Here is an 11,235-nt window from a genome sequence, read left to right as displayed (position 1 = left end):
GCAACCTACTATTCTTCATTTCAGTTGTGGGAAAGATATAAAATTTGATAGTGGAAGAGAGGGCAAGTGTCAAGAAATTAAGGACTTCAGGTTTCTTCAGAGCTTGGGGGGGGAAGGCTGACAAATAGTAACCTTGGTTTTGTGGTACCAAGTCCTTCAAATTGGAATTGGGTACAAGGAAACATCTGTACTCCCACAGATTTTGCATTCCTTGTACTTATTTTATAAAATATATTACTGCTTGTTCTTGTTTTGCAAAACTAATGTGTTTTGGGTCCTTTATGAGTTGATAAATGACCCAAGGAATATCAAGGACACCAGGATAAGGAATTTTCTTTGTCATTTTCCTCTGCTTTTGGTACTAGGATAAATTCAAGGAGTAGGGTCCAAGTTCAGGTATGCACTTGACTATGATGGTAACGTTTTCTTAGAGTCATTGTTTGCTGTAATCCATATTATTTCTTATTTCAGCTTTTGAATGCATTTGAGGAGGCAGTGAACTCTGCTGACCCTGTTCCCAGTGAAGACCACCAAAATCTTTACAAAGACTTTATTCAGTGCCTGTCAAAGGTAAGGTTTTGTTAGTCAGTCTTCTTCAGTGAGTCATCAGTCACAGAACTGTAGAATGGCTTGGGTTGGAAGGGACCTTAAAGATCATCTCACTCCAATCCCCCTGTCATAGGCAGGGATGCCACCCACTAGATTAGGTTGCCCAAAGCCCCATTCAGTCCAGCCTTGGACACTGCCAGGGATGGGGCATCCACAACTTCTCTGGGCAACCTGTGCTGGTGCCTCACCACCCTTACAGTGAAGAATTTTCTCTTTGTCTAGTCTGAATCTCTCCTCTTCTCGTTTAAGACCATTCCTCCTTGTCTTATCGTTATCTACCCAAGTAAAGAGTCCTTCTCCATCTTTTTTATAAGGCCCCTTTAAGTAGAGAAAAGTTGCAATAAGGTCTCCCCAGAGCCTTCTCTTCTCCAGGCTGAACATCCCCAGCTCTCTCAGCCTTTCTTCACAGGAGGCGTGCACTGCACCTTGATCAACTTTATGGCCCTTCTCTGGACCAGCTCTTAACAGCTCCACATCTTTCTTGTTCTGGGGGCCTCAAACCTGGATTCAGTACTCCAAATGGGGCCTCAAAAGAGCCGAAAAGAGGGGGACAATCACCTCCCGCCCCTGCTGGTCACACTTCTTTTGATTCAGCCCAGGACACAGTTGACCTTCCGGGCTTTAAGCACGCACTGCTGGCTCACATTGAGCTTTTTGTCCACCAGAACCCCCAAGTCCTTCTCTACAGGGCTGCTCTCAATGAGTTCTTCTCCCACTCTGTGCTCATGTCTGGGATTGCCCTGGTGGAGGTGCAGCACCCTGCACTTGGACTTGTAGAACCTCAGGTGGGCCCACCTCTCTAGCCTGTCCAGGTCCCTTTGGAAGGCACCTCTTCTGTCTTTCCTATCAACTGCACCACTCAGCTTGGCGTCATCTGCAAACTTGCTGAAGGTCCACTTGATCTCACTGTCTACATGGAACAATCCTGTGTGGTAATTCACACAAATAGCTCTTTCTTTTCTTTTCCTTACAAGTTTCCTCATGAAACAACTAAGTTGGAAAAGGCCTGTGGCGACATGATGGCTTTATATCCTACTGTGAGCTATCCTTTGGAAGTACTTTGCTTGCACTTTATTGAGTCAGGTGAGTAGGATGGGTTTGGACACTTTGGGGGGCTTAAAATATTTCTTTTTATAATTGATTTTGTGACATTTCACCCTTCACACCTAAACACAAGCACACTGTTTACTTTGTCATGTTTTACCGCCTTGGAGACGAAAAGTGTTCTCTTGTATGCTGTTGTGGTTTAACCTTGCAGGCAGTGAAGCACCGTGCATTCATTACCTCACTCCCCACCAGTGGGATGGGGGTGAGAAATGGATAAAACTCTTCGGATGAGACAAAAACAGTTGAATAAGAAAGGGAAAGAAATTAATAAATAAAAGAATACACAAAGTGAATACACTAAAAGAATATGCAATGCTCATCAGTAGTCAACTGACGCTCAACCGGTCCCTGAAACAAGGCAGCTCCCCTGGCCAGTTTAACTGTTTAACCCAGTTTTACTGTTCAGCGTGACTCTGTATGGTTTGGGATATTCGTTCAGCAAGTTCAGGCCAGCTGTCTTGGCTGTGTCCCAACCTAGCTCCTTGTGTACCCCCAGCCCCTTGCTGGCAGGGCGGTGTGAGAAGCTGAAAAGTCCTTGGCTTGGTGTAAGCACTGCTCAGCACCAACCAAAACATTGGTGTGTTATCAGGATTAATCTCATCCTAAGTCCAAAACACAGCATTGTGCCAACAACTATGAAGGAAATTAACTCCATTCCAGCTGAAACTAAGATATAAGCTTTATAATTACTTGGTTTTGTAACAGAATGATGACTATAAATGGGGACAGAAAAATAAAAATAGTCCAACTCTTGCAATGTATTTGCCTTACAAAACTCAAAAACAGCCTTTCCAGATAAATGAATCTAAGCTTTGCATTCAGTATGAAGCCTGGAATTCATAGGCACTAAGCCTAGAAGAGTGAATGGAGAAGTTAACTAGTGCTCTAAGGTTGAGGAAGGGCTATGTGTAGGTTACTCTTGACCAATAAAATCCTTCCTGCCTAAAAAGAAAGATTTGTGAAATTGTTAGCAAGAATGTCCAGTGAATAGAGAATACATAGAAGTGTTAAGATATCTTTTCTTGGTAGAGAAAAATGATCTTTGAGCATAATATTGTGGTTTCTTCAGTACTGCAAGGATCTGAAAGTATGCAACTGCTATAATCAGTAGTTCTGTGAACAGTGTTGCATTAATGTTAAACATCTCAGCATTTTCAAAGATAACTACTAAATTTTGGCCTTTCCTTTGATTAAGGCATCAGAAATTGAAGTTAGCTACTTCAAAACAAAAACAAAAAACAAGAGAATCAGGAAAAAGAACCCTCTCATTTATATAACGAGAAATAACTTTTGGCTTATGTAGAAGAATGCCTTTTCCAATTTTGAAGGTATACTTCATGGAAAAACAAGAGAAAAAAAATCATTTTGACTTGAAAGTATGAAGACAAATAAGGCCTGAACCTTAAAGTTCCACATGAGAATGCTTCACAGCTGGGAGAAATATTTAGAGACTAATTTCCAGAGGGGCATCTCTTTGTTACAGTCCCTAGATACTGATGCTCTGACCACATCTCACCATCCCACCGTCACCTTGGGGTGGAAAGGATACTTAGGTTTTAGTAAGGCTGTTTGTTTACATATGAGTCCTTCCAAACATGTCATACTGCTTGATGCCCCAAATTTGTGGGCTTGTAACTTAGTTGCAATATTAGTCAATTTTACTAATTTCGAATCAAAGGCATACTGTATCTTAAATGAGTTCATAATTTAAAGCAAAACAAAACAACCCCCTCCCCCTCAAAAAAACAAAAAAACAAACAAACAAAAAACAAACAAACAAAAAAAAAACAGTTCCAAGACTGTTGCTTAAGTTGCCAAATTTACAAGTTATCTTTGTCAATAAAATGTACTGTCGACACATTAAGTTATGTGGTTTCACAGCAAGACTGTTTCAGCAAGCCCATCACAAACAATGTGTAGTTACACAGGCCTACTCTAGAAGGAAATTATTTTGATTTATCTGTGGTAGATTTTGATGTGGGCATTCACCTAAGCTTAGATGAAAAGCATGTGAACGAATTAGTTTCTATTAATAAAGGAAACATACCTGTAATTGTTTAATATGAGTTGCTAAAGAATTCAGATTTCATATTGGCAGTTTATTAGGTTTGGTGATACTGAGTATATTAATGACTACTTGATTTTTATTTATTTATGTATAGGGGGTATAAACATATAGTATAATTGGAAAAAATGTTTAGTGGATAAACTCATTACCTTGAGCTTAAAGAATAAGTGTCGTGTAAGTATATATGTTTATGTAAATAATTTCAGTTTTCTTGTTGTATTTTTAAATCCACAGCTCAAGAAAGTGTTTCTTTTTTTTTTCTGAAACTAGGTGTCGTGTCAGAAGAGGCCCAGCACCATTTTTCTAAGCTTTTGGAGATGGACTCAAGTAGTGGTCCAGGCATCATTGGTTTTGGTATAAAATGCCTCCAAGAAAAGAAATATGAGGAGGCTGTTAATAGTCTTACTGAAGGTAAATGTGTAATGTGAGGTACAGGTACTCTGTCTTGACAGCAGCTACAATTAATGTTTTGGGAATCTTAGACTTTCATATTACTTTGCCAGTTGTACTGCAAGTAGTAGAAAGACCAGCTAGCTTTTAAAATAATACTCAATGCTTTGTTTGATTGATGGACATTTTTTAAAAAAAATACCTCTTTAAGTATAACATGTCTGAAGGTCTAAGCAATCAGACTGTGCTGTGACACCCTGCATTCCTTTCACCTGGGGTTAGAATAAGACTGTTTCTTTAATTTGGATTTTGGAATATGCTATGTCACAGCAGCATACCCACACTGAAATAAGGTGACTTGCCGAAATTGGGAATTAGAAATTTCAAGTGCTTAAGAGGAAAGTCCTCCATGGAACAAATTCCTCTCTTAAATGGCAGTTGGGCATTTTGATAAAACATATATGTGATTAAGGAATGCAATTGAAATTTGCTTATATTCCTGAACTGCTTTCTCCCAAAGCATATTATCAGTTTTTTACTTCTAGATGTAATACTCATAAAGGGGAGAATACCAAGAGCCTTGCACTTTGCATCAGCAGAAATGTTCGGAGTTGGAAATAATGTCTTTCCTAGTAAGCCAAGTGTTCACATTTCAGGCTCTGAAACTTCAAGGAATTATTTAATAGTAATATATTTCTCAGAAGTATCAAATTCTGTTCTATGACTGAATCTCTAATTAAGGCAAGTTTCTCAGGAAGTTCCAGTGAAGCGCTTTTGCAGTCTTTTTTTTGCTATCTTGAAGTTCTGTAGCTGTTCAATATAGCCTTTTCTGGTCTCTAAGGAAAATTTTAAAAAGCAGTCTACAGGCTGTTGGTGTTAATTTCTGATCAAACTGAAGGACTTTTTGCTTTCTGAAACAAAAGTGCACCTTAAGCCAATGTTGTGTATTTCCTCGCATTTCCCCCTTTTTCTCTTTTACATATATAATGTTATAGGCAAAATTAAGCCTAAGAGAGGTTTACATCCTCCGTAGTCTTTCCCTTACAGTTTGGAGGTTTGTAAGATATTTTTCTTTGAGTCTTCATTTAAACTAACTGTAAGTCTTTTGCAGATTATTTGATATTAGTGTTTTGATGGTGTTGTACGACAACACAGCATCTGTCAGTCACAGCATCTTTGTAGCCTTAAGCAACGTTTTTTTTTCTTAAACCTTCTTTTACTAGGTGTGAAGAAGGCTAGCCAGTGTCTGGGAGGATGGCATTATTTGGCAGAGGCACAGATGAAAATTCACAAGCACAGGAATGCTGTCCTGTCCTGTAATCAAGGTAACTGCCTGCTAATTGAAGGGCATTTGCAGTGTTACACCTCTTTATGCAGTCCAGTCAATGTGGCCTTTGCACAGTAGGTCTGTGTTAGCAGCAGTTGACAATATTTGGTTAATGAAAGCTGTCTCATGGTTGCTATTTAAATGTTTTGCACATTTTCATATGCTTCTTCATCTGGTGATTGACCAAGTCAGCCAAACAGCAGTTAACTGCCAGGAACTACAGAGGTGGGTGAGACACAGTGGACTTTATCAGAATCTCACCTTTTCAGTCTTTATGTCAAGTTAAGAGTAAAAAGTTAAAGTACAGAAGAAAGTTGGATAGTAAAACTGCATCTTGAGAAACCTTACTTTTAAGTGCAACTCTTCATCTTTGCTAGCTGGGAATGAGGGCAGTTGTTATCATCTAGTGATACATATCTAATCTGAACAGAACCATTATTTGATGGTTATAAATGAAGGCGCATCCAAAGCAGACTTCTTCTGACAGGGACTAATATAACAAAAAACTCCTCAGGAAAGACTCAGAGGTAAAAGTAATGACCCTTGGCTAAACAGTCACAGGAAATTATTAAAAGCAAAGGGGAATACTTCAAATGGTGAAGTACTTGCCATTGAAGAAGATACAAAAGGGCTATAAAGCTGGGTAGAGGAAATGTGAGAACAGAACGAAGTAGGTCAAAAGAGTTCAGGAAACATTGCAGAAAGAATGAAAATGAGGCAATTATTTTCCCATCTGTTTTCACTATGTAAGAGTGAAAAGGGAGACTTCTACACCATGACCCTTTTTTTTCAGAGTTCTCATCAAAGAACTTATCTATGATTATAGCATTGATAGAAGTTACTATAAACCAAAACAGGAAAAATGAGCATTAAGAAACTAAGAGATACTGACCTAGGAATTGAACAGGGCACATCAAGATGAAATTGCTGAAGTATTAACTGTTAATCAGAGAATCACAACGTGGTTTGGGTTGGAGGGGACCTTATAGAGCACACAATTCCAACGCCCCTGCCTTGGGCAGGAACACCTCCCCCTAGATCAGGCTGCCCAAAGCCCTACCTAGCCTGGCCTTGGGCGCTTCCAGGGATGGGGCATCCACAGCTCCTCTGGGCAGCCTGTGCCCCTTCAGAGAAGAGAAGTTTTTCCTAATATCTAATCTAAATCTACCCTCTTTAAGTTTCAAGCCATAACCCCTTTTCCTATTACTACGCTCCCTGATAAAGTTTCTCTTTCTAGTGGTATGTAATCACTTGCTTAAACTGTCTTTGCACCCAAATACAAAGATATAGTGTGACTCCAACTTACAGGAAGGATTGTGGGAAAGATCTGAAAAACCACAGGCAAGTCTAATGTTTAATGGTGAAACTACTTAAAAACTGAAAGAAGAGAGTAGTGGAATTAACGTAGAAAAATGAATTCTATGGGAATAGACAGCATGGCTTGAATAAAGTGAAATTGTTTTTTAGAACTCTTTGAAGAAGCTACCAGCACAAGGGGAACAAAGTTGTAGTACAATTTACTTTGACTTCCAAGTAATACATAAAAGATCTCTTACAAGACTTTTAAGGAAACCGAGCAGTTTGGATTAAGAAGCAGTGTTGTAGCACTGAGTAGGAGGTTTTTTTCTTTTTTTTTGCTGTTAGTTTGTGTTTTTTTTTAAATAGATTAAAAGAGCACAATATAGTAATCGAAGTCATTTTTCATGCTTGAAAGAGGCATTCCAACACCAGGACCTTTGTTGTTTATCTTCTTTTCTAGTCCAGTTATGAATTTTGAGTAATACATTTTGCGGCTATTCAAGGCAGAGCAGAAAAAGTCTGAAAAGAGATTACCAGAGAAGGTAACTAGGTGCTAAAATAACTGATTGTGGTGGATTTATGCAACTAGACAGCTAAACTCCACCACAACCGCTCTATCACTCACCCTCCTCAAATGGAAAGGGGGAGAAAATACAATGGAAAGGACTCAAGGCTTGAGATAAGGACAGGGAGATCACTCACGAATTACCATCACAGGCAAAACAGCCTCAGCATAGGGAGATTAATGTAATTTATTGCCTATCACTAGTGGACTAGAACAATGAAAAACTAAAAGCAAACTAAAAACACCACTCACCCACCCTTCTCTAAGTCTTCCCCCAACGCAGGAGAACAGGGCCTGGGGGCTGCGGTCAGTCCCTGACGCTTCGTCTCCACGCTCCTTCATGGTCCCTCTGTGCCTCTGCTCCCTGTGGGGTCCCTCCCATGGGATGCCGTCCTTCCCGAATGGAGACTGTGGGGGCTGCCCACAGGCAGCAGCTCTTCAAGCTCCCACACGGCTCTGTCCCACAGGGTCCATCCCCCAGGAGCAAACTGCCCCAGCACGGGTCCCCCCACAGGTGGCAGCTCCCCCCAGGCCCCCTGCTCCTGTGTGGGCTCCTCTCCATGGGCTGCAGCTTCAGCCCGGGGCCTGCTCCTGCAGGGGCTGGCTCTCCATGGGCCGCAGCCTCCTCCAGGCCACATCCCCCTGCTCCACCGGGGGGCTCCTCCACGGGCTGCAGCGTGGAGATCTGCTCCATGTGGGACCCATGGGCTGCAGGGGGACAGCCTGTTCCACCAGGGGCCTCTCCACAGACCACACGGGAACTGCTGCTGTGTGCCTGGAGCACCTCCTGCCCTCCTGCTGCATTCACCTTGGGCCTGCAGGGCTGTTTCTCATTCCTTGCTGTCCCAGCTGCTGTAGCACAGCAGTTTTTTTTTTCCCATCTTCAATCTGCTCTCCCAGAGCCCAACCACCATCACCCACTGCCCAGCTCTGGCCATCACCGGGTCCCTTTTGGAGCAGCTGGAGCTGGCTCCTCTCTGACATGGGGCAGCTGCTGGGCTCTGCTCACAGAGACTGCCCTGTAGCCCCACATTACCAAAACCTTGCCACATAAACCCAATACGCCGATAAAATTCCATAGTCATAAAAGCAAAGTCATGCAGTTGTTAGAAGAAATGTTCTCATGAAGCTATGCTGTTGTCTTACTGCAGTAAAATTCATTTTGTATGAAGAAAGTAGGCCTGTTTCTTTTCCCCTTCTGTGCTTTACAGAACTTCAAAGTCAGGAATTACAGTGAAGGGAATGGTTAGTGAAACAGCACCAACAGGCAGTTGCATGAAGAACTTGAGCAGCGTGGTGAATTCTTTGTGCAGTTCTAATACCCACCCACTCTCTAAAAGAAGAGATGATTTTGAAATCCATGAAGTTACAAATTACTTGGAAAATAAATAAAGATCATATGCTTTCTTCTCCCATGCAAGATGTAGTTAGTAACAAATGAAACTAAAGGCTGTCAGGCTCCGAACAAAGGAGGCTTTGTTTCTTGTGACAAAGTGTAAGTTAAGATATTGTGCCTTGCTAAAAGATGCTGTGGATATGGAAAGTTTCCTTGAGTCCAAAACGGGGAGAGAAATCTAGGGAAGCACTGCTTTGTGCTTGGCCTGTTTTTACGTTGTTCCTGTACATCTGCAGCTAGAGGCAAGGTGCTAGGGCAGTCTATCAGGTCAGACAGAAGATTGTCATACGTGGAAATAGAGTTAACTGACTAGTTGAGAAAGTATTTGTCTATGGAGAATACTGAAACTCAACGGAGATTCTCTGAGGTGAGATTATACTGTCTATTGGAGAAGTAACCAATACTGCTTACAATAATACAGAGTTGGTTTGCACAGGTACAGAGTTAAATCCTTGATTTAATAGCAATATTTTTCCCCTTCTGACACTGAAGTATAAAACAACAAATTCGGTTAGTGAAAGGTCATTGTTTTCTCAGAGCATGGATCAGGAAAACATAGTGTTCCAATTATTAGGCTAGCATCTAGGAGAGTTCCTTACATGTCTGACATGACCTTTCTAGAGTTGATCAAACTTTTGACCTTGCATCGGTAGAGATTTTATGTATTAGTTTCTTCAACACAGGAGAGAACAATCTAATAATTAACTTTATTAAGTGGTGTTCCTTGTAGTTCCTTTTTTATTTCCATTTGATTAAACTTCTGTCTTGTCAACAGCTCTCAAGAATCTTGGAAACCCTGAGAGTCCTAGTCTTCAGCAGAAGAAGGACCTTATTCTTCAGTTGAAAGCAGAGGCTTTGATTAAAATAGGCGATCCTGATGCTGCAGAAGAAGCCATTAATGCACTTGAGCAGGTATTTTCATTGACCAAAATGTAGTTTAAGGAAAAAAAAAATGCTCTCATCTTTATGCACTAAAAATTCAAGCTGCGTATTTTTCCCCTTCGCTTGTTTTTGTATTCTGTGTGGTTTAGACAGCTCCTACCAACAGTGGTGTAATTAAAACATGCCTTGCTCCCTTGCTTTTAGTCTTTTCTACAACTTCCCTAAAGTCACAATTCTAATTTTAAAAGCCATTGCTCTTCACCTTATCTGGTCTTGCTTAGTGAAGCTGGGTTCTTGCTAGTTCTGAGGCTATTTTTCATCTTTATTTGAATTACGGTTATAATCCTACTCCCTCTGTCCTCAATTCGCTTGTTATTACACATAAGCACATTACTTTAAGATTGAATGGTGAAGCTTTAAGTGGAAATTGCCTCTGTTATGCTTCGTGGTTTCATGTATACTACTTTTTTACTGTTTAAACTTCTGTAGATTTTCCCTTTCTGTTTACAATCTGCTACCTCTTCAGCAAAATTCTATCTAAGGCTCATCAAGGGTGGTCTTCTCAACGTTTTGTTGTCCTCATGTAGAATACCTGCTTTTGACACCTTTGATTTCTTAGTGTGTGTAAAGAATAATTTGTTTTTATCTATTACCTGATCTTCTAGATTGAGGGTGCAAGCAGCAATCCAGTGGTTTTAGCTTTCAGAGGTCGGGCTTATCTAAACAAAGGTTTAGTGGATCAAGCTTCAAAGGTTAGTGCTCTATAGTCCTTCCTGTAAGCTAAGTAGAATTCTTATTTTCATACAGAAATAACTAGAGAAGGATGACATATTTTTGCAGATTTCACAAGAGCTTCTGTTGTCACACCCTGGTCTGGCTGAGGCCCATGCCCTTGAGGGTTTCATCCATTATTCTCAAAAGAAGTATGAACAGGCAGAAAGAAGGTAAACCTTTTTTTTTCTTCTTTTTTTTTTTTTTTAATAGGGAAATGTGCGGGAAGATAGAATATAATGTTGTTCAGCTTCTGAGGGTTTGCTTGATCTGATCTGTTCCTTATATTTAGTTTTCAAAACGCCATTGAAAGAAGGGCTGAAACTGCGGAGTATCATCAGTACCTGGGGCTCACCTATTGGTTCATGAGTGATGAGACAAAAAAAGACAAAGGAAAAACACTCACTCACTTCTTGAAGGTAAAAGCTTCTTTAACTATTCATGTAGATTAGCATTTTCCTATATGGAAAACGAAATACAGAAATTATTCTTGACTGGAATTAGACACTTGAATATTCTGTTTGTTACTATTTACAGGCCTCCAGAGCCTGTAAACCACATTCAGCTGTGAAGAAATACATCAAAGGGAGCAGTGCAATTACTTAGAATCTCCCTGTTTTTGTTTTCTTCAGTTCACCTAAGTCTTGAGGTCTTTGGTGTAGCCAAAAGTAGTAGTGGTTCTTTCAATCCCCTTTCCTTGAGGGCTGTAAAGTTGAGGCCTGTAGGTGAACAGCGTAGAGCTTTGAAGACATTTTGAAATGTAGAGGGAGAAAGGTTTGAAAATGTAGGGGGGGTGAAAAGGGGGGGGGGGGGGGGGGGGG

The 11,235-nt window shown here is 40.6% G+C and overlaps 1 protein-coding gene across 2 annotated transcripts in view; it reads left to right on the top strand.

Annotated features, from left to right (window-relative positions):
- TTC37 (tetratricopeptide repeat domain 37) overlaps positions 1-11,235 on the top strand; it is a 48,673-nt gene that overhangs the window by 6,551 nt on the left and 30,887 nt on the right. For both annotated transcript variants that reach the window (XM_035310873.1, XM_035310872.1), the window contains exons 7-14: positions 472-570; positions 1,584-1,692; positions 4,055-4,195; positions 5,398-5,499; positions 9,537-9,673; positions 10,309-10,395; positions 10,484-10,587; positions 10,707-10,833. In XM_035310873.1, the coding sequence (XP_035166764.1) occupies positions 472-570; positions 1,584-1,692; positions 4,055-4,195; positions 5,398-5,499; positions 9,537-9,673; positions 10,309-10,395; positions 10,484-10,587; positions 10,707-10,833 (906 nt within the window). The remainder of the gene's footprint in view (positions 1-471; positions 571-1,583; positions 1,693-4,054; positions 4,196-5,397; positions 5,500-9,536; positions 9,674-10,308; positions 10,396-10,483; positions 10,588-10,706; positions 10,834-11,235) is intronic.

This window comes from Oxyura jamaicensis, chromosome Z (assembly GCF_011077185.1).
Source record: "Oxyura jamaicensis isolate SHBP4307 breed ruddy duck chromosome Z, BPBGC_Ojam_1.0, whole genome shotgun sequence".
Lineage (NCBI taxonomy): Eukaryota > Metazoa > Chordata > Aves > Anseriformes > Anatidae > Oxyura > Oxyura jamaicensis.
Note: the sequence above shows the minus strand (reverse complement) of the source record. Positions and strands in the feature narration are given on the sequence as shown.